This window comes from the organism of the source record quoted next, unplaced genomic scaffold (assembly GCF_019419815.1).
Source record: "Pyrus x bretschneideri cultivar Hongxiangsu unplaced genomic scaffold, Pyrus_bretschneideri_v1 Contig23, whole genome shotgun sequence".
NCBI lineage: Eukaryota > Viridiplantae > Streptophyta > Magnoliopsida > Rosales > Rosaceae > Pyrus > Pyrus x bretschneideri.
In genome coordinates this window covers 1-23,499 of record NW_025999535.1, presented here as the reverse complement: position 1 = coordinate 23,499, position 23,499 = coordinate 1, and the positions used below count along the sequence as shown (strand labels likewise).

At 38.2% G+C, this 23,499-nt stretch overlaps 3 protein-coding genes and 1 long non-coding RNA gene across 5 annotated transcripts; 1 reads left to right on the top strand and 3 right to left on the bottom strand.

Moving 5' to 3' along the window:
* Positions 1-557: 557 nt before the first annotated feature.
* LOC103967152 lies at positions 558-3,094 on the bottom strand. Of its 2 annotated transcripts, none has more exons than XM_048585910.1 (3): positions 2,712-3,094; positions 2,342-2,421; positions 558-1,430 (listed from the first exon to the last, which is right to left on the bottom strand). In XM_048585910.1, the coding sequence occupies exons 1-3, from the start codon at positions 2,919-2,921 to the stop codon at positions 884-886; spliced, it is 837 nt and encodes a 278-aa protein (XP_048441867.1). In that variant the 5' UTR covers positions 2,922-3,094; the 3' UTR covers positions 558-883. The 2 variants fall into 2 exon arrangements, with proteins under 2 accessions (XP_048441867.1, XP_009378685.2); XM_009380410.2 differs by having other exon boundaries at positions 2,318-2,421; positions 2,712-3,092.
* Positions 3,095-5,052: 1,958 nt separating this feature from the next.
* Positions 5,053-11,059, top strand: LOC103967154 (CTP synthase). Its single transcript, XM_009380411.3, has 22 exons — positions 5,053-5,283; positions 5,393-5,472; positions 5,585-5,671; positions 5,794-5,844; positions 5,951-6,068; positions 6,152-6,208; positions 6,638-6,702; positions 6,858-6,941; positions 7,130-7,180; positions 7,286-7,348; positions 7,444-7,490; positions 8,162-8,231; positions 8,326-8,388; positions 8,668-8,757; positions 8,844-8,882; positions 8,953-9,102; positions 9,183-9,260; positions 9,358-9,443; positions 9,807-9,855; positions 9,944-10,024; positions 10,136-10,229; positions 10,483-11,059. Exons 1-22 carry the CDS (start codon positions 5,166-5,168, stop codon positions 10,557-10,559), a joined length of 1,698 nt encoding a protein of 565 aa, XP_009378686.2. The 5' UTR covers positions 5,053-5,165; the 3' UTR covers positions 10,560-11,059.
* A 498-nt stretch (positions 11,060-11,557) lies between these two features.
* Positions 11,558-12,280, bottom strand: LOC103967155. The gene has a single exon (XM_048585681.1). The coding sequence runs from the start codon at positions 12,278-12,280 to the stop codon at positions 11,558-11,560; it is 723 nt and encodes a 240-aa protein (XP_048441638.1).
* Positions 12,281-22,983: 10,703 nt separating this feature from the next.
* Positions 22,984-23,499, bottom strand: LOC125478074. The gene is made up of 2 exons (XR_007258894.1): positions 23,397-23,499; positions 22,984-23,231 (listed from the first exon to the last, which is right to left on the bottom strand). It is a non-coding gene; the product is annotated as an uncharacterized LOC125478074 (long non-coding RNA).

The following is a 23,499-nucleotide window of genomic DNA, read 5'->3' as shown; positions in this document are numbered from 1 at the left end:
ACTTCTTGCCTTGTTAATTGTTTTTGCTTTAATGAATAGTCTCCCATGCTTAATTCTGGTTTTTGCGCCTATGGTTGTCAGATTGAATCAGACGATCGTGAACGGCCACAAGTGGTGAGCTGATTTACATGGAAGAGACTCCTCCCCTGAAGTGAGGAGCAAGCAAAGCAAGGCTAACTATGATTTGAGATTGGAGATAAGCCGTCAACTGGCGGACGTAAGAAGACTTGGAGCGTCTGCACAATGCCTCGTTGCACCTTGAGGGAGGCTCATCCTCACATCACCAACACCCAGTAGTATTCACAACAACAACACAGCTGGGAAATTATGCCCCTACCCTACCATAGATAGTTGTAGTAATGCATTGCATGTTAGGAGAATTACGAATGACTGGCCACACGTTTTTGATGTCACTGACCCAAAACTAGCAGGGGGCAAAATGTACATGCGACCGAGGCATTATTTGAACGGACAGAACCTACACAAGTGTTGATTATATCCATTGCCATTCAATTATTGCTCTAGTTAGCTTACCAGTGGCGGAGAAATGAGAGTCGTAATCGTAATTGACCATCTCTTAACAATGGGAAATGAATAATTTACTTTACAATAATCTCACGACCGTTTGATAAGCTGTCCCTAGCACAAAGGAAACAAAGGAAAGGAATAAACGATTCACCTTCTTCCACATAACAGCAGGGTAAACGATTCTCCGCCTGTTTAAAATAGTTCAACAATGGCCAATTTCCCAAAAATGAACATGCGACTCATGACGCCCTTCACTTCATATGCAACAAAGCGATAGCCTAAATGCTCATCTTGCACTCCAGATTCTGCAAATGAAGCAAGTATCTATCTGAACATCACTGAAGCATGCACTTACTTAATCTGCAGAATCAATCCCTTTCACATCCATATCCAACATCCCACACGATTTCTCTTGTTTAAAATCAGGCTCCGTGATACCCATAGAAGAACACCCCGCAATTGGATAGTCCCTCTCATCAACTAAAGACTTCATGTAGGAGCATGGCTGCTCTTCAGCTTCAATATCGGATACAGGCTCTTGCCCGGAACCAAACTCCAACTCATAAGACGGTGGGCCAGCAGGCTGTGTTCTCATTTGCACAGACCGCAAGAGTGCAGCCCTCCTCAAGTCAGCTGAGTGACAAATATCACTAGGTGATGATGGGAATCGCCCCTCTGAATCAGAGCCTCGTTGACGAGGCTGGGAGCAGTTGAAATTAGTGACAGTGCAGCCATGTGAACTACTCGGACAAGTGGAAGGAAATCTTTGGTACCTATAAGGAGAGACAGGACTCGAGGGAACGCTATCAGGTTGGGAGGAGCAAGTATTTATGGGGTTCTCGCAAAATCGAGAGTCATCTGAGTCCTCTGACATTGGTGAATATTGTAAACACATCTCATCCCTGGAAGCATAAAGTTATGAAAACATAATGAAAAATCAGATCAGCATAATAAAGGACATACAATTTTCTCCTTTTCAGGAAGAATCAAGGTGGAGAAAGCAATGCAGAGAACTCCTGTTTAATGTAATGTGGAAAACATTGACTTGAAGGTTCCCTAGGAAGGGGGGCACTCGAGGCCCCGATCAAACAAAAAGAGAAAAAACACTTGAAGGAAAGGCGATAACATTTGGACGACTGAAGAAAAGGATGAAAATTTTAAGCAGCCACATGAAGTACCAAATTCACCTATTGGTATACCACTTAAGCAAAAGGCCCAAAGTATGACAGTTAAAAGTACGATTACATTCTTGCAAAAGGAAGCTTATATGAGTGCATCATAACCACTTCCAGTCGAAACTATACAGTCTATAACATCAGATGGCCTATTCTGTTTGAGTCATATGATATCACGGTTATCACCAACAGACTGAATTCGGGGAAAAAATAAGAACAAAATAGGAAATAAGTCAAAGAAAATACAAAACGTTGAGTCCCATAACCCAAGAAACCATGAACACGAACCTGTAGTCCTAAGATGTTTTACAAGCCTCGTTTGGTCTCTAGGATTGGATTGGAATAACTCATAAAATCAAGGTACGTTTACTAAAAAAGAGGGTGAACTAACATAGAAAGATGCAATAGCACCTATGACCTATGAAACTAGGCCACTTAAACATACACAGTCCGAATGTGAAGCGCAAGGTTATCATAACAATGAATGAATGAAGGAATTGCAGTTAGTTATGTATGCGGGAAGGAGTAGTTCATTTGAGAGGGTTCCAAAAGCAGATGACGATGTTATGTAAAGTGATTGACAAGTTTGATATGAGTGTGAAAGAAGAAGTAACCTTGGATAAAACAAGGTATCAGACCTTGCTGGAGATTCCATGAGATTGTCAGGGAGAGGGAGTGGATCTCCAACTGTGAGTCCATTCAAACTAGATGCCATAATCTGCACTAGTGCAGTGCACAACAAACAAGCGAGTTATGAGGGAAATGAAGGACTAGTTTCACTTGAAACACTAACAAAATAAGGCCTATTAATGATAAATATATATAATAATAAAAAAGAAACATTTAACAAAATTGTTTGAAGACCCATGAATGAATTCAATTCTGATGGAAATGAATCAGAATTTAGAGCCAGTAAATTTTCATTCTTGAAAGGAAAAGGAAGACTCTTTAGCTTAATTCCATTAAACAAAAGTAAAGAAATTGAAAGAAAAAAGACGAGAAGGAAACCTCGCTGAGATAACGCTTGTGAGAGTGGAAATTGTCGAGGTAAACCTCATCTTCAGGATCTCTGCTCCGCTTCCCAGATGGAGATGGTGAAGAAGACGATGAAGTTGATGCAGCGGATGCATTTGCAGATGATGAAGATTCTATCTCTGGGCCGCCACCACCTCCTCCTTTTCCTCCACCTCCGCCTGATGAGCTGGACTCCGGACGCATTTGACAGCTTACTCTCTCTCTCGTCTAATCTCTTTTTACTGGATTTTCACTTTACTTATCATTTCCATTCACGTCGGTCTCATCATTTCCCTGCGGAAGGAAGGCAAATGAAACTGTTTCGTTCAAAAGAGTAGCTGGATTCCGACTCTCTCACAATGCTGCTCGAGAAAGGAATGGGAACACAAAAACGACGCCGCTTCTAAGCCCCTCGATTACTGGGCCTCCATAAAAAGAACACAATATACTTGGGCCTTCCCCCACCAGCCCAAGACTCACAAAATTGAATGTGTTTTTGTTTCCATTTCCATTTCTTTAAGATGGAGTTAATTATGTTTGTAAAGGAGATACTTTAATGTAGCAGGCGGAAAATTAGTACAACACAATGCCGTGTTGACACAGATGTAAGATATGAATGGGGGTAAAGAAGTTGATTCATCGGTTCAATTCGAAATGTGACGCTATGTAATGGAATTGCATGCCCTTTGTAATAATATTTACAACTGAAAGCGGATCAATAGTGGAGTCAGAAATTTTTTTTTGGATGGGTTAGCTAAAATTATTAGCATGTAATCATATGATATTTTTTTTTGCCTACATAAAATACTATAATAATCTACATAAAAGTAAGAACATGAAGTACTAATCCAAACGAGTTTATTAATTACTTTCCAACTATTTTTTACACAAATAAAACATGCATACAAAAAAGCAATTGAAAGATAACAAATATTATCACTTTTGTTGAAAACAAGTACCCAAAAGAAAAAAAGGTTAGGGGATACCAATTCAAGTTGTGCCATAGATATCTGTAATGGAATTGAAATCTTTTGTTATTATCAAAATCGATATTGTCGTCGAGCCCTTTTTATTAGTTACAAATACAAGAACCATGAAACATGGACTATTCTTAAAATCTTTAACCCTAATAGACAAATTCAAGGACGAATAAAAATTAACCTAACAATTGAATCAAGAAATAAGTTAAATGAATAGATGAAGAACATACCTACTGTTGAATATCATTAGAAAATAATTTGATGGTGATTCATAGTTTTTCTTTTCTTAAGGTAGAGAGTTTAAATTTTTTGTTTTGAACGAATAGGGTAAAAAACATGGGGAATAGGAGAAACCTAATTATGTATTAATTTACCATTTTTACTTTTAGCCTAAAAATGATAAAATAATAAAATAATATATAAGGTAACAAAAGTATTATTTATAATTTAAGAAATACATTAACTAATAGTTTTGACAGGATTTGAGTGGGCTATTATATCTACAATAAGCAACAACAAGCTCATGTACAAACTACTATAGCTGCAGTTTGTTATAGTCCTCCCTAGACTACAGCCCATAGTAGCCGTGAGTGTAACTCCGCCAGTGAAGAGGAATCCGATGTGATTATAGTGTTGTCATAACAGAACGAAAGTGAAATCGAATATGTTGATAAATAAGTTATTGTGGGCTTGCATGCCATGGCTAATTCGTTGCTTGTGATATGTGCATATCAATTGAATTAAAAGAAGATCCGGATGACGGAGAGAGAAAAAGAAATGCACTTACTAATTGCAATGGAAGTGGGATGGATGCCGGAGGAACTGGGATTATTCCTCCCTCACTCAGCAGCAACGGTCCTTAATTAGGCAAAGGGAATAAAATGAACAGGCTTGTTAGATATTAATTGGTGGAAAACAAAAGAAAATGAACCAAGCATAAAAGAGAAATGGACAAGGATTGTCCGCCCTTTTACTTCTGGTGCCCTTTCGTGTCTTTTTGTTTTGTGTAGTCACGGTTAAGATAAGTTAACATTTTATATTATTTTTTTATAAAAATAATAAGATAAAAATGAATAGTAATATAAAAGGTTGACGTAACTTAACCGTGATCACACAAACTAGAGGCTACGAAAGGACAGACAATCTTTGTCTAAGAGAAATTTGTCTATATGTGACATTGCTAATCATGCGTTGTAAAAAGTTATTTTCTCCTAAACAAGAAAAGAAAACAAAAATAGAAAAGTCAATGATTCCATCCATCCAATACCAAGAGGGACGTCCACGTGTGTAAGAAATGGAAACTTGGAAAAGGACTTTGAGCATCCATCTCCATCACACGATATGATACGATATGATTATGATACGATAAGGCACTATTCCCTTAGCGTTTCCCGCTCAGTCATAAACACAAACGTTTGGCCTGCAAAATACAAGTGACAGGGAGGGAAGGGAAGAGAGTGTGCTCCTGATGAAGTACGTGTTGGTTACAGGCGGGGTGGTCAGTGGGCTGGGCAAAGGCGTCACCGCCAGCAGCATCGGCCTCGTCCTCAAAGCCTGTGGCCTCCGCGTCACCTCCATCAAAATCGGTTCCTTCTCTTTATTCCTTCCTTCCTTCCTTCTGCTTTTATTACTTAATCATCTTCTCTTCGATTTGATTTGATTTGATTTACTCTACTGCTGCTGCTGCTTCTGCAGATCCATACTTGAACACAGATGCTGGCACCATGTCTCCCTTTGAGCACGGTGAGGTTTTTGTTCTTGACGACGGCGGAGAGGTAATCATTGACCTTGCTAATTTCTCCAATACCTATCCAATTCAAATCCGTGTTAGTCTTATCTCTAATCTTCATGCTGCTGAGTTTTTTTAAACTCAAATCGTAACTGTAGGTTGATTTGGACCTCGGCAACTATGAACGCTTCCTAGATGTAACTCTTACTAGGGATAACAACATTACCACTGGCAAGATATATCAGGTGCTCCTAATAACCATGGGTGTTTGTCTCTCATTTTATGAGTTTTATTTAATCTAATTACAAATTAGCTTTCCATTTATTTTATTTTATTTTAAAATTTTTTCCTCCCCTCTTCCCTGTAGTCTGTCCTTGAGAAGGAGCGGAGAGGTGATTACCTTGGCAAAACTGTTCAGGTGATGCTACAGAATCACCGTGTTCATAGATCCTACCTTTTCTTTTTTGCTTCACATGCATTGAATGCTGATGACTGCCTTTCTTCCGCGATTTGAGTCAATTTAGGTGGTTCCACACATAACTGATGCCATTAAGATATGGATAGAATCTGTTTCAGTCATTCCTGTGGATGGAAAAGAGGGCCCTGCAGATGTTTGTGTGATAGAGTTGGGAGGGACTGTGGGTAAGCAATGATCAATACATAGATGCATTACATGCATTATTCTTTTCTCTGTGTTTATGATAATTGTTCTTCTTTCTTCTTAGGTGACATTGAATCAATGCCATTCATTGAGGCTCTACGCCATTTGTCCTTTTCAGTTGGTAAGGTTGTGGTTTATTCTGTTCTTTTGAGGAATTTTTTGATTCCACTGATGAGATAATTTCTTCACCCATATGTTGGCTTCCAATTGTTTATTATGTTTCTATGCTGTGTGATCGATATATATACATCTTCCAATGACTGCTCTAGGAATACGCGGTATGAGCGGCTTATGGTTAGATTTCTGGTCTGATATGTCAGTTATGAGCAGCTTTACCACAATAATGTTGATATAATCCAATTTTATTCCAATGTTATTGAGACTTTCTGTGGTGCTTTTTTATTTTTGTTGTCCGGGGTATAGATGCAATGGAATAATGCTTATCCAGAAGTAACTAACTATCTCCCCTTTGAGTTGATATGCAATTTGATCTTGAACTTTCATTGATGTTAAATGATAATTGCTGGTGTTGATTTCATTCTTTCGTCAGGGAAAGAGAACTTCTGTCTTATTCATGTGAGCCTGATACCAGTACTGGGTGTTGTTGGAGAGCAAGTAAGATTCCTCTACTTAATTGTTGAGTATTACTTTTCTTCATTAGTTCCTCATTCAAGCTTGTAAGTTTAGAACCAAAGTTGATTAAATTTTAAGAAGAGTTTGATTAATCTTCTATGTTTCTTACTTTCTTTGCTTGTTCGTAATCCATGCAGAAAACAAAGCCTACGCAACATAGTGTGCGGGAACTAAGAGCATTAGGCTTGACTCCTCATCTATTAGCATGTCGCTCTGCGGAGGTACCTCTTTTCACCTATCCATTAACCTTATAAGTTTTTCTTTAGTTCCCATTTAAGACTTGCTTGGACACCTACAATGGTGCAGTGAGATCACCCGACTCCCTTGTGTTTTACTCTACCATTATTTTGCTAAGGTTAAATTTTGTGCAGATGTAATGTATTTATTTATTTTTGTGACTGCATTGCAGCCTTTGCTGGAAAATACTAAGCAGAAACTTTCACAATTTTGTCATGTTGCAGTAAGTTGTTGCTGAATAATTCTATTTGGCCTTTTTCTAAATATGTTTAATCAAACTTCATTTTCTTGATTACATATTGTAAATTTTATTTATGCTTTCTTACAGGCTGGTAATATTCTTAATATCCATGATGTACCAAACATATGGCACATTCCTCTCTTACTTAGGGTGGGTTCACTAACAATTATCTGTCTCCTTGGTGGTTTAATACTTTATTTAATTTTTCTTTTTTATCTAAGCTATTGTTCTAAATTGTTGTTCAGAATCAAAAAGCTCATCATTCAATTCTTCAACAACTAAATCTACTAAGGTATGTTTTCACCCATTACTTCACATGTAAGACCATCTTCAATGGAGAAGGCTAAAGGTCCAAAAGTCAAAAAATGACCTGATTTGCACAAAAACTCATCTCCAACCAATGGCTAGGCTATAATTTTATGGAGCGCACCAGGCTATTATTTGGCCAAAGGCTGGCCAAATGTAGCCCCCTTTTAGCCTTTTTTTAGAGCTCAGCTCCTCAGTTGCAATAGCTTATTCAAATTCAACGACTAGATTTGAAAACATTTAACGGTAGTTTAACTAAATTAACCAATAAATTTAAAGTATAGACTTAAAACTAATAAATATTGAGGGGGCTATGTTTAGCCTCTTTGGTTGGAGATGGTATATGAGTATGGCCTGACAATGTTCATTTAAAAAATTTTTTTGGGGGGGCTATAATTCTGGATGGGGCCATGTTTAGCTCTTTCAATTGGAGATGACCTAAGGCTTCAACTTTTGTGCTTGATTGTTGATCAGCATCAGCTTATGTAACTTCTTCTTGTGTAATGACGCCAAGGCAATCTCTTTCTAGAATACTGTTCGACTTGGAGTTCTTTTAGCTGATATATGTGCTCTCTAGGAATGCTACATAAATATAGGAAGACAAACCGCATGAAGTTTGGCTATGTTAAGTTACCGGTGTTTAATGTTCTGTTTCAGCATTGCCATGCCTCCTGATTTAAGAGATTGGACCAAGATGGCAGAGACTTACGATAACCTGACCAATTCTGTTAGTATTATTAGATAATTGTGCGATGCTCGATTTTCGAACATAACATCTTTTGGTTTTTTTCATTCACCAGATGAGAATTTTATATTTGCAGGTGAGGATTGCCATGGTGGGGAAGTATGTGGGCCTTACAGATTCGTACTTGTCTGTAGTAAAGGTGGGATGGTAGCTTCTATTCTATTATTAAGCTGGGTGGTAGGACGGTGTATCTTTACTTAGTCTGCGGAATTCATTAGAGATTTTTCATATAAGAAAATTCAGTTATTACATTTTGTAGTGTAAATATGAGTCTATGGCTCCTTGTGCAATGCATGCTTGTTAAATTATATATGTTAATAAGTCACCGCCTATACGTTTATTTTACCATAAATGCTTGCTGAAGAATATGGAAATCTGGACCGGAAAATATAAAAATTTTGCTAAATTCGTCTTGCAGGCCCTTCTGCATGCTTGTGTTGCTTGTTCTTTAAAGCCATCAATTGACTGGATTGCTGCTTCTGACCTTGAAGATGATAGTGCCAAACTGGTATTGAACCATTACCCTCCTCTTTTTGCAGAATTTCGTTTGATGTCTATTATTTTGTCTTTTCTTAAGATTTGTTTTTCGTACAGATACCAGAAGCACATGCTGCTGCATGGGAGACCCTAAAGGTCTGCTTTAAGCTAAATTATCGTCTCCTAGCCTGTACAGCTTATGTTTTAATCTATTCTTTATTTGCAGAATGCAGCATGTGTCTTGGTCCCTGGTGGATTTGGAGATCGTGGTGTGAGAGGTATGATATTAGCTGCAAAGTATGCCAGAGAGAACAATGTTCCTTATCTCGGGATTTGTTTGGGCATGCAGATTTCAGTGATTGAATTTGCGAGATCTGTAAGCAACATTTCCGTAACTGACATGTTTTATTCTTAATTTTGATCATATATCATCCCTACTTTAATTACTTGTTTTAGGTTTTGGATTTAGAAAGGGCAGACAGCACAGAGTTTGATGCACAGACACCGAATCCTGTTGTAATTTTTATGCCTGAGGTACAATTTATGGTGATGTTTACCTCTGGAATTTAAAAATAAGTATGGCTTCAACCTCGCCCCATGACAGTTGATTTTTTATTATATCCGTGTATAGGGATCAAGAACTCACATGGGAAGCACAATGAGACTGGGATCCAGAAGAACACTTTTCCAAGCTCCTGACTGCATTACTTCAAAGCTGTATGTGAAATATCTATTACTGTGTTCCGTTTTAGAAATCATAAAATAGCCGGTCTGTTACTGCAAACTGAAACTATAACTTCAGGTAACTTTGCTGCATTTATACCGTAAAACCGATGCATGTGCCATGTGTTCCAACTTCCAATGCTGGCGGTCTGAAAAGGACACACGGCACAAACTTGGGGTCAATGTACTATTTTGCAGGCAGCCTTTGATGACCTATCCTCTGTGTTGTGTCTGTGGTTGCTTTTGTCAAAACTAATCACACATGACCACCACTTTAAAGTTCTCCATTTTAAAGAGTATTGCAATATTAGCCTCCATATTTTACGTGCCTGATGTGTTATTGCTCTCAATTGCTAGGTACCATAACTCAGAGTATGTGGATGAACGCCACCGGCACAGATATGAGGTTTGTTGTAAATTTATTTAGGTGAAAACATGATGTATCAGAAGCATGTTTTCCGTAGTGTATATGGTCTTATTTCATCATGATGTAGGTGAACCCAGATGTTATTGGAGTTCTTGAAGAAGCTGGCCTGAAATTTGTGGGGAAGGATGACAGTGGGAGACGAATGGAGGTGGGTTTTGTTGCAAAAAGTCCTTTCTATCATTTACTGCAAAAGGATTTGACTTTGAAGATTTATATTTTACATGATTTGTGTTTGTTCTGGTATTTTTCTCTTGTGCAGATTTTAGAGCTTCCAAGTCATCCATTCTATGTAGGAGTGCAGTTTCATCCAGAATTTAAATCACGGCCTGGGAGGCCCTCTCCTCTATTTTTAGGTACTTGGACACACAAGTGAACCATAGATGTCATACACTCGCATTTACCATTATTACTTGGAAACATGTATTCACTAGAACAACCATCATGGAATTACCATGTAGTGCAGATCTTAGTCAGGGTTGAGAGATTTTGGGACATGTTTGTGGCAGAATAGACTTGTCTATTTACAGTTGTCATTTTTATTTGGTCAATTTCTGTCGAGTCCTTTGATCTCTGTACTCGAGTTGACATGTGACATTGCAACTGTAGGTCTGGTCTTGGCAGCAACGGGACAGTTGGAAACATATCTTGATGAGAATCAAAATACAAGTTCTCCAGATCATTAGTTCAAGGTAGGTTTGTACTTTGAATGCGAGAGCTCCCATAGAAGAAGAATTGGACTTGCGTTTGAGCTGTTTGTGCATTGTTCCCCCTGGCTCTTTCTGAATGTGGGTGAGAAAGTGGGATGGGAATGGGTTGGATCATCTCTCTTGACTCACAATATTCTGTGCTCCGTATGCATAAATAGGTGCATCTTAAGTGATTGCATTTGAGAAGAGACAGATATATTTCTGTTCATCGATACAAAATGGGACACAGTATTTCTCTTAGCTCCAGTTTGTGTAGCGAAATTGTTTAACAAGGGATGTCGTCACTACATGAGAAAACTAGACTAGACTAGAGTAGACTAGTACAGTCTGGAATCTGGGTACGATGACTGCAGCAGGTGGTCGGGACAACTCAGAAGGTGTGATATTGTTGTAATAATGCCAATGCCAGCCCGGGACTGTTTGTCTACCAACTCTGTCTCTACTCTCTAGTTATATTGCTGGGTACTTTTATCAAATGCTTAGTGTGACGATGAAGAGAATCATGATCATTGATTATCAAATGGGCTTTCAAATTCCTAATCTTAAGATTTCTAGCCTCGCTCATCAAAAAACAAAACTTCATAACAAAATAATTAACCAACTCTATACGAAGATGTTATTCTTTTTATGAATTTATAAATGGAGAATGTAGGAAACGCTCAAATGCATCCATATAATGGGAAGCCTAAGCCTTCGGTATCAGCAAAAATATGACGCAATGCAATGCCTCTTCTTTTACAAAATAAATACAATGTAATTCAGTAGAGTAGAATTGAATCCAAAAACAAAACCGAAAAAAATGCCGCAATGCGATGGCTGTCCTGCGTTAATATTTTGGCTGTTTGTCTTGCCCCTGGATCTGGAATTGTGGAATTGTGGAATTGTGGAATTGTGGAATTGTGGAGTTGTGGAATTGTGGAATTTTGGAATGTGGATGGACAATGTGAATAACATTTATGATTAACATCATTAACTTAACATGTGAGGTTCTGAGTGTAGTGTAGGTATGAAATCTGTCTTTGGAGCTTCATTTGCTGGTAAAACTTAGCTATGAACTCATCTGCCTTTATATCAATCGATTCCTCCAACTCCTCCTCTTCCTCCTCGTACATATTATTATTATTAGAAGCTGATGCTGGAGAAAGAGGAACCTTTTTTTCCTCATCATCCTGAATAATATCACGGCCATCATCATCCTCATCGCATTTGATAAGAAAGCTCTGCCTTGCAGTACTATCATCATCCTCATCATCAACATAGTAGCAGTTGCGGCGATCCTCTGATTGATCTTCATGGTTATTGATGATCATGTTGACTTGATCATCATCAAAATAATCAAGTACTGATGGTGGGTTTAAGCAAGGGATGTTGATGAAGCGCATGGAGGAGGAGCGGGAGCAGCTGGATTTCGTTTTGAGGGTGGGGAAAATGGGGGTCTTGTCGAACGACAGCTGCCGCTCAAAGTAATACTGCTGCTGCTGTTGCTGCTGCATAAGCATGTGGGCGAGGCTACTCTTGAGCAACTTGGGGACGACGCGCAGTTCCATCATGAGGCGTCGCCTGAAAACACCGCCTTTTCTTGCCCAAAGCAATGCCAGACGCAGCAGCTTCCACGCTCTATGTGTTGGTCTTGGTCGACCGACATCATCATCATTACCATTTGATGATTTCTTCTTCGACATCTTCATCATTGTCATCGTCGTCGTCAGCTCACTGTTGAGTACTTGATTAACGGGTGGAAGCAAAGAGTATAGTTCTACTTACGTACGTAGATTGAAACTGTGGCCTGGTAGTGGTACACCAGAAAGAAAGAACGAAAGAAAGACAAATTGTTCACAAAAAGTTGGCTAATAAATTTCAGTTTGATGAGAGAGCTGAAAAATTTGTATGATGTGGTGAGTGCTGTTGTGCTGGAATATATACAATACATGATTATTAATCTATATATAAACAATGTATATATTAGAGGAATCTTTGTCTTGTACGCGGTGGTTTTTAATGATTGGTTTAAGGAGATCAGTGTGGAAGGTAGGAACCCGATTGTTGGGACACGGTTGTTACACGCGGGAGGAAGCAAGCTCGAAACTCCCCTTCCACTCATTCAATGGTTCCCAATTTTCAAATACAATATTACTTGGTTTTCTTTCATGATGATGTTGTATTACAAACTTGATAATTTGAATTGTTCATTCTTATTATTCCAACACGATTTTTTTTAAATAAATATGAGATGTTTAGCCATTTATATGTGTCTAACAAATAACGAATATGATAATAAGTAATATCCTTACAATAACTGTCAATTTGTTAGATTCATATGAATGACTAATTAAATGATCTTCAAATTAAATTAAATTAAATTTTCTAGAGATAATTTTTAGATGACGACAAAAAGAATAAACAATTTAGATTTTGAAATCTGTAAGGTGAAATGATATAACATCGTCATGTAAAAAGAAAATAAGGAGTATTGATTTCTAAAATGTAAGAAGTCAAACTTTGTCTAATACACCCCCTCATTCCTTTCCCCGCCTTTTTTTTCCCCTTAGTATACTATTATTATGTTATTCTTAATTTTTACGCCACCAAACAAGGGATACTCCTATCTAAGTTAGTCTCATTTAGAAAGTGTAACAAACAGAGCCTGAAAGTGACAATGGCTAAGGAGGATTTACATCAAAAACTTGAATAACCAAGTATTATTTATTAGATTAAATTATTAATCTAACTAATGCATCTTTATGTTATTTCTTATTACATTATTCAAAAGGCCATAAGTTGAATCTCTATACCATATACATAAACTTGTAAGAAATTATGCAACCGAATTGACCCTTAATGCGCTATAACTTGCAAGTCAACAATATTAATTAACTAATGCTTATGATAGGCAAGAAACTACTACATTTCAACAAAACTAGTAAGTTGGATATGAGGGACTACATATATATAATTTTTTTTCTAGCTGTTGACATATACGACTCACATATAAATGATGGTTTTCGACGAAATATACATGAAATTGATGATAGAAAACTACTCCCGGGGTTGCCATTTGAATAGGTCATTGCTAATTATTTGAGCAACATGTATGTTATATATATAATAAAGTTATAAACTATCACAATCAACGCAGTTTTTTATTAGTTGGATTTTGCTGGAACTTTCCTGACATGACCACCGTTTCCTTGTTTGTTTCCTTCCTTCGGTGCATATGCACCAAAACTATATATGTTATCCCCCAGGAATCAACACTACGAAATAAAATCCCTTGTAAACCGAATTTCTTGCTACAAATAACTCAAGAACACGAGTACAACATAAATTTTGTATCAAGGAATTAAGACTTGATCTAAGACTTGGTTTGTAATTTGACTTTATCAAATAATCTTTAATTTAATCAAATTAAATTTGATTTAAAATCAAATAAAATCAATAACATTTCATCCTTAATTTGGCATTTTAAATCAATTAATTTGATTTAAATTCAAATTAATTAAAGAATAATAAAGATAATTTCTTAATTACTTTCCGTCAACTGTTGAGCGTGCCATCCTTGATAACTCATCTGGTTTTGATGAGTCACATGTCATATGTACGATTGGTGAGACACATGACGCATGCCACGTAAGCCTTGGTGTAACAACCCGTCCCAAATTTTACGATTTTAATAATTTTGAAAGAGTGAGTTGACAAAAATGCCAATAGTGGCGAGATCGTTGACTTTCGTTGACCATCTTTTCGTGACGTGTACAAGCTACTATTTTACTAGTATTCTCGAAGTACTTGACGGTACGAACGAGTGGGCGCAAACGGATTTGAATTTGGACCTACGATGAAGATTTTTCGAACTTACGAAGTTGAAGGGCATTTTATTAACTTCAGTATACTAGATATTTTCTTATTATTTTATTATTTTTGTTTTCAGTTTTTTGTTTTGGTGGGACCCACACATAAACCCCTCCCTCTCATCTCTTGCCACGTGGCATCATTCTCCATCACTTGGACTCTCTTTTTCCCTTATCTCTTCTCCCTCTCGTCTTTCTCCTTCCATTAGCCTTCTCCTCATCTCAGATGAACGCCGAGACCGACCCCAACAACCACCACCCCGCCACTCTTCCTCTAGCAAACCATCCAGACCACCATCACTTCTCCTAACGTGCTCAAGACGCTAGGTTGATGGTTCAAAACGCAAAGTGGTCGCTGCCATTATTCTTGATTTTTCATAGCGATTCCTTGATTTTTCCGACGAAGATCGATCGGGGGGAAAAGTTCCCTAGATTTCTCGAATTGGTGTGATTACTATCGAAGACTCCAGCTTTCTTAGCTCGAAAGGATGTGACATCGCAAGCAATTATGAGTGGGTTTTTTCTTTAATATAGTGTGTGTGTCTATATATTTGTTAGTTTCCATTTATATATTTCATAAAGAATTTTGTACGATACTGTTGACTATAAAAATTACAAAACCTACGTGGCGCGCAGGCCGAGTAATTAATAAGCTAACTACGTCATTCGGTTGAATGCGGGGCGTGCCAACTCGTCGGCCGAGCTCGGCCGAGGAGTAAAATTTGATGTTGTCGCGTTGGGTACGCTGTTGACTTCTGTATCTTGCGATTGCGACCGAGGAAGGAACGCTCTCGGCCTCTGGGTTCTATAGCCTGAAGACAAGGCTACTAATTCTACGGAGTTCACAAGTCGTCGGAGCCTGATTCGGTCACTGTGATTATATTCGTAAGAGTATAAGCACGCCGAATCGAGACCAAACTATATGGACACAGGTACTCGAATGTGATATATGTCTTGATGGTAAACGTAGTTCGGCCGTCTGAATGCCGAACCCTGAAGCTTACTTGCGAGTATCCAATCATAAAACCACTCGGCGTCCAATGCGCCGAGCAATGCAATTCGTGACACCCAACTATGCCAGAAAGGCTTAGTAGGATGACCTCCACCAACAAAGGTTCGAAAACCCTTCTCGGCTGAGACTTAGATAGATAATCGGTCGACCTCGACGCAGTGCTGTTTATCCAAACTGAAGGTGCTCCTCGGTCGGCTGATTCTGCGGCAGCAGTGCTGTTTATCTAAACTGAAGATGCTCGCCGGGTGCTTCCACAGTGCTGTTTATCCAAACTGAAGATGTGTCGGCAGGAAAAGAAAAGGAAAAATCTCAAGGTGTTTGAGAGGTTTTGCGCAGGGCAATTGTATGCTGATTGTGAAGGGGTCTTTTCTATTGCGTAATTTCTTGTATTTATAGCACCTCGTTCCCTGAAACCCATTCGGATTTGGATTGGGAGTCCTTGTCCCATTTTACCTCTAGCTCGAACAATCCTACCCTCTCTGGGATTCTGAATTTTCCTCCTTTTGAGACTTTATTTCTTGCTGGTCGAGAATCCTGGTCGTACTAGGACTTCCTCGATCCTTCTACTCATCTGGACCTCTTAGGATAGGATTCGGCCGACCCTGCCAACTGGCCCGGGTTTTATTATTCGGCCCATAGTATTTGTCATTACCTTGGGTCGAGCACATCTTGCTGCTCGGCCCAATCATAATATTTTGGGCCCAAACAGATACGTCTAGATTACCTTAACGTTTATAAGTTTTAGCGCATTGATATAAATTATGAAATTATGCTACGTCCTATAGGATGCACAGGTATGCATATTATTATCAATGCCTTAATTATTTTTATGGTTGTGAATAGTATTATGGTCACGTGAATTATCGATTTACCACTGTATGAATTTATCTACATTATCTGCTCATCATGTGCTACACTGGTGTTAGTACTCGCCTGGGCTATGGCCAGTCTTTCATGTGTATGTTCACATCGCACTGTACACTCACTTTGGATCTATTGTAGGTGCCAGTCCTGTCCTAGATTTCTATAGGCAATTAGGACTCGTATGTGTCGCGCATAACGCTAGTCTTCACGTGATTGTAGTACTAGAGCGTAAATCATTATTACACCTAGTCCTGTTCTTGTCAGAATATCTCTGCATGAACTCGTGTGTTAGCATATGTTGATGAACACTTGATATGATATTTTGTTTATGTGGGATTATGTGATGATCAGATGTTAGATGTTTATATATGATTTATTATGACGTATTGGATTCTTGGGATATTGCAGGTTATGGTAATTATTTTCATACTATATGTAATATGTATATTTTGGAACTATACTTGTTTTATGGCGAGAGGTTATCATATTTTCAAAAAAGTTTTTACAAAGCTTTATTTTTAGACCCACTCACCCTTGTTTTTCACCCCTCTAGGTTTTAGTGGCAGAACTTCTATGTTGACAAGGATTCTTGGCAAATCTTGGTATTGGAGGTTATTTTCGATGGTATAATTCTCAATCTATCCTACTGTACTTTACTTATGCTCTGACATCACGTGTGGAATGAGTTCATTCCCGCTCACTAGCATACTCTTACATTTAGGCACTTTTAGGTTATTTTTTATTCACATTTTCCGCTTCTGGTGTCGGCCATCACACTCGATTCGGAGTCCAGGTGGACATTCCAGGTCAGGGTGTGTCGCTTGGCACATCAAAATTTTAATGTGTTGATGAATATTCATTTCACCAAAATTTACATATCTACAAATACTCCCGCTTCAAGGCATAACATATACATGTGCTTGTCACGTGTAGAATGTGTGTTTTGATGTCCTTTTACGTAAATGTCTATTTAAGAGCCGTTGAGGCTTGATCTTGAACGAAATGGGACCACGAGGAGTTTCACGTGGTGAGTGGTCATCAACTTTGTTAGGGATGAATCAACACGTGCTTGTTGTGCTTATTGGTTCTCCATGAGCTTGATAAAGAGCATGAGTGTTTGGGTATTTGCATAGTGTCTCTTGACTTTATATGTCTTGAAACATGGCTTAAGAACTTGTGGTTTAATGCCTCCCTCAAAGTTAACTAGCAAGTGATTTCGTGCTTACTTAGGGCACTACCATTAATGTGAAATGAATGGAGAGCCGTAGGAGGGTCAATTGAAATGGATTTATGATTTGATTTAAAGCCTCCCTTCTTCTTATGGACTTATGATTTGAAGCCTTCCCTTTTCTTTTGGCCAAGATGCACACCTCCTTTACACCTTTGGCACCATGAGGCTTTAGTACACTTAGCTCTTCCCTCAGGAATGTGATGATTTATAAAGTGTGCTACCTCTTTTGGATATATGTTAAATGGTGGAGTTGTTTGATTTGATAGATCTACTTCACTTTGTGTTAAGGGATCTTGGCGGTAATTAGGTAATGCGATTAGACTAGGGGTATCGTACTCCTTGTTCCCATCTATGATTTGAGATTTTTGTTCTCAAATGATCTTCGTGTGACACGAAGTTTAACCTTGCGGTTCCTAATAAGCTCGGGCCAGGACTTGAAGTCTACTAATTGCTTTGCAGTAATGATGCTTTATTGTAATATTTTTAGACCTAATTTGTAAGGATTCTTTTGGGACCACGTTCTTCATAATATGTATTTGTAATGCTCCCTTTTTTTTTTTTTTTTTTTTTTTTTTCAGTTAATCAAATATACTCTTCTTCTTGAAAAAAAAAAAACACTTCTCATATAATTAATTAAAAAATTGAAAAAAAAAAAAAAAAAAAAAAAACCAGCAATCCTTGCCCCACTACAATTTACCATAATCTTTCCCGCCATGCAAGTCGGTTGCAATTGCTCACCACCATCAAGTTTTTGTCAATGTATTAAAAGGTGAAGGCGTAGGCGAGGTGTTTCATGGATAGCCTCGCCTCCTAAAATTATATATATATATATATATATATATGTTGTAAAATTGATGGATGAATGAATACCCACTCAAAAAGAACAAGACTTAGGAATAGTGTTTGATACTTTCAAAAGTATCATCATTGTTTTGTGGATGGTTGTAGTTACAGGAGTCGCTCTATAAATAGAGCACTCCATCTGTTATCAAATGCAATGCGAAAGAAAGCAAGAGAAATAATATCAGTATCCCTCCCTCTCTTTATCTGCCATCCTTTTTGTGTTATTGCTACTAAAGTCATAGTGTTATATTTTGCACCTGCTTCGCTCCTGTCCTTAGAAAGGTTATCTGTCTAACTTTTGTCTATTGATAACACGTTATCTTCATGACTCTCTAACCTTAAATAGTTCACATCTCCCTTCATCGAAAGAAAAAAGAAAAAATGCTTCCTTTAAGGTTTTTCTTGTCTTTCTTCTTCTTCTGCTTCATCTGAGTGATGCACTCTCGCGATGAACTGCTAGCACCATGCCTGCTTCTCGTTCTAAATTTAACAGTTACTTATATATTTGATTTCTTGTTTGGTGCAGTTCCTGGTTTCTAACCCAGTGTTTATTTATGTTAATTTTACTGTAATCAAAGATGGTGAGGTACAATCGCCCATCTTGAACTGCAAATTTAATTTTCACTACGATCAAAGATGGTGTGGTACAAATAGCCCATTTTTAGCTGCAGATTTATTACTGCAAATTTTAGGTGGTGTGGTATAATCGTCCACCTTACTCTGCATATTGAAATCGATTATATCTTGCTCTGCATAATTTTATCGCAATTGTAGGTGGTGCGTATAATCCTCTACCCTGCCCTGCATATTAAAATTTTTCTGCTGTTCAAGTGGTGCGGAATAATCACCCATCCTATTCTTGTTTCGATGAGAATGATGCGGTACAATCGTCCTTCTCATTAATCATGAAAATCTCGAGCCTAAAGTTTCGAGTGCTTATCATTTTTGGCCTGAAGATCAAAATGAAAAATTTGTAAGAACCAGAAGTTCTAACACTATATTCCTCCAGGAATACATATTATTGCAAGTTCTTACGCATCTCATTTTTCTTTCAGAAAGAAAAGAAAATGGCGAACTTGGCAAAGCTTGATTTTGTTGCCCTGGACATTACTAGGAAAAATTACCTTACCTGGGTACTGGATACTAAGATCTATCTAGAATCAAGGAATCTTGGAGATACCATTAGGGAAGAAAACAACTTATCCTCTCAAGATCGGGCGAATGCCATGATCTTTATTCGACGCCATCTTGATGAGGGACTAAAGAGCGAGTACTTAACGGTTGAAGATCTGTTAGCTCTCTGGAAGACATTGAGAAACAGATACAATCACCAGACAACTGTGATTCTTCCAAGGGCTTGCTAAGAATGGACTTACCTAAGGATCCAGAATTTCAAGTCAGTGGCTGCGTATAATTCTGCATTGTTCATAATTACCTTTCAGATGAAGCTCTGTGGGGATACCATTACTGAGGAAGATATGCTGGAAAAGAGTTTCACCATATATTTGTTGGTAGACCCTACCTCTATAACAACCCGTTCCCAAATATTTCGGTTTTTATAATTTTAAAGCATGAATTTACTAAAACGTCCTTCGAGGTAAAAATGTTGACTTTTGTAGACCGTCTTGTTGTGTCATGTAAGATTCGTTTCCTTGGCATATCCTTGTAGTACTTAGCATTACGGATGTGTGGGCGCAAAGTAAAATCGAATTTGGAGTTACTATGAACGTTTTACCGAACTACGTAGTCGAGAGGCAAAGTAGTCAATTCACTATTCTAGATATTAGGGTTAGATATTTTTATTATTTTATAATTTTCTATCACGTGGAGCCCACACCCCACTTCTCCTTCTTCCCCGTGTCCTCCCACCCATAATCTCTCGAACTCTTTTGAACTCTTTCTCCCTCTCATCATTCTCTCCCTCTCTCAGAACAACCACCACCTCGCCACTCTTCCTTCGGCAAACCACTCAGACCACCATCATTTCCCTTAACGTGCTTAGGATGCCAGGTTGATGGTTCGAAACGCACAGTGACTGTTGCCATTATTCTTGATTTTTCTTAATGATTCCTCGATTTTTCTAATGAAGGTGAGTCTCGGGACTCCCTTAGTCTTTCTCATCTAGCTATTCTAAGTTTAGTTGTTAGGTTAGACATGCTTATTGATGAAGTTTTGGTACAGATCGACTGGGAGGAAAAGTTCCCCAGATTTCAGGGGATTTCGACGGCTCTGAGCCGTTTTTCTGCCAACTCCGGCCACAACCAGTCCTCGAATGGGTAAATCCTTGTTCTCCTCTTCCTTAGCTTCATTTTGAGTTATAGATTATTGAAAATAGTATAGATTTGAGCTTGATCGGAGCTCTGGATAATTTTCCCAGTTTTCAATTTTCTTCTTCGCTGAGTCCGGTCGATCCACGGCTGGAATCTGAGTCGACCCAACCCTTAACCTAAATCGAATCCAAAACCAACAACCAAGCCCAACCCAATAACTATGCCCAATCCAATAATCTGGATCCAACCCAGTAACCCGGCCTAACCTAGCTACCAGGCCCAACCCAACTACCGACCCAAAACCCAAATCCGACCCAACCCGAATCCAATCCCAGTTTCCATGGTCGACGCATGGAGGGCTATCATGGCCGACGCGTGGAACACATAGGGCTCCGCCGGCGACCCATCTCGGCACATGGGGGACCTGAGGTCCCTTTTTAGGTTTTTCGACGTGCCGAATCCAAATTCATTGTCTGTTTTCCCAAATTCTATCGTATTAGCAGAGTTTTATTAAATGACCTCTATTTGTGTTTAGGTGTGTCGGTGGGAAGTGACACCGTCCTCTCTAGTTCAAGCGGCTCCCCATCAACAAAATATCTGTGAGTGGACCCCTTCTTAACTCACAAGTTTTTATAAAATATTAGGCTTGCATTTATGAAAAGCATGATTTCATGATTTTACGTTTTATGCATTATTTATGATTTATTAAATTTACGTTTCACCAAAGGTTATGAATTATTGTATTTTTGTATGTGAAATTCTATGGATTTACGAATACGAATTTCATGGATTTATGAGATGAGGCTTTGAGCTTTTGAGCTTCGGTATTTTGATACAAGTTTTTGAGATACGTTTTTGGTGCTTATCTAGTGAGTTATTATATAACACACACACACACACACACACACACACAACACGAGTATGTAGACGTCTATGGCCATAGGACACAGTTGATGATATTTATGATGTAGTTCCAGCTTCACTAGCCACGGCTAATGTCGGTGTGTTATGTGTGTGTGTGTGTGTGTATATATGTATGTATATTTCTTCTATGGTGTAACCCAAAGTTGTACAGATTCACATTCGAGTGATAGACCCATTATTTCTTCATTGGCGTAACCCAGTGTCGTACAGCTTTACCTTCAGGTGATAGTTATGTCTTCGGGCGACTATGATATCCCCAGTTGAGTACATCATTGATGTGATTTACGGATGTTTCTTGGATTTGCCTTTGGGCGACTATATTACCATTACTGAACAATGGTTTACACGTACATGTTTTACGAATGTTTTTCATGGCATGTTAAAATTTTCAGAAAACCTACTATATAGTACAATATATGAGCTTTCAAAACAGGGGGTTAGTATGTTTAGAAAGAAAATGATTTTCTTATTATTAGTATTAGTATTATAAACTTTGGTCCAGTCACCCTTTGTTTTGCACCCCCTATAGGAGTTAGAATCGAGGCATACAATCCCGGTGTCAGGACGCTTACGCATAGGTATCTTCGAGTCTTCTCTGTGTAGGACCCATTCCTTTGTTCGTGCCTTGTTAGAATAATGCTTTCATATCATTCTTGATTAGTTGTATGCTCTGAACACGTTTCTGCATTAGCATATTTCTTTCTAATTACATATTTTATTGTATGCATGTTTAAAATAATTTCGTCACCATCGGATGTCAGCTAGCACGTCCCTACCCTGATATTTGGAGATAACGGAATCGGGATGTGTCAACCTATATTAATTGTTTATTTGGTTTAAGGTGTACGTGCATGTATGCAAGATTTGATTAGAATTATGTTATTATTTTCAACAAAAATGCTGCTCTTACAAAATTCTAATCAAATCCTGCATACATGCATGTACACCGTAAACCAAATAAACAATTATAATTTCACGTGATCATTTAGGTAAAAGTATATTGCCTAGTTTGAACGAACTGAGGTACGCAGTCTGCAAGACCACAAGTGCGTGCAACGGAAACATCCACATCATGGACTTCGCTAAACTAACAAAGTGAAAGTACGTGCACGTCAGTAACATATATAGATATATAGCTATATATTTGATGGAGCCGGAGGCATGCAGTTCACCGTCAATTAATATTAGGATCACGATCGTCGGCCATGGATGCATGCATCTTCTTTTTGTGCATCATTAGATATAGATAAGGTACCGCATAGTGCATGGCTTTGATTTCTACCTAGCTACAATACATACAGATTTGATTGTGGAGATAGAATTTTGCTCGCATCAAGTACTAATGTTAATTGCTCTACATTCAAAATGTCTATTAGCAGATTTCTGTTTTATCAGATAAGAAAATTAATGCTTAAAATAATAATCCCGAAATATTATTTATACAATTTCTTGTAATATTAACAAGGATGATGTCCTTAAATTTTGTCACTACAGGAAATTAAAACTGGTACCATTTTACAGTTTTATATACACGCCTTTCATGTGAAGAAACCCGGAAACAAGACCCCAAAATAAAATCTCAAGTATTACAAATGCTAGGGTACCCCAGTTCTTCGATCGAAGCATGTCCTGCAATAATGCCTCTGTCCCATCAACCTGCATCACATTTCCCTCCAAACTATTTATTATGAAACTAGCCAATGTGACAAATCATCCAACAAATCAACAATTAATGCAAGGAATATTAAAAGACTACAGCAAACAAAAACATTTCGGTCTTTTCTCTTCTTTTTTCCAGCAGAGAAGAAAGATAAAGATTACCAAGTTATTCTCTGGTGACCGCCAATAGAAACCTTGCAAACCTGCCGAGAAGAGGTCACAAGCACCCAAAGCATATATAATGAGCGCATTCATCCCCATCCAT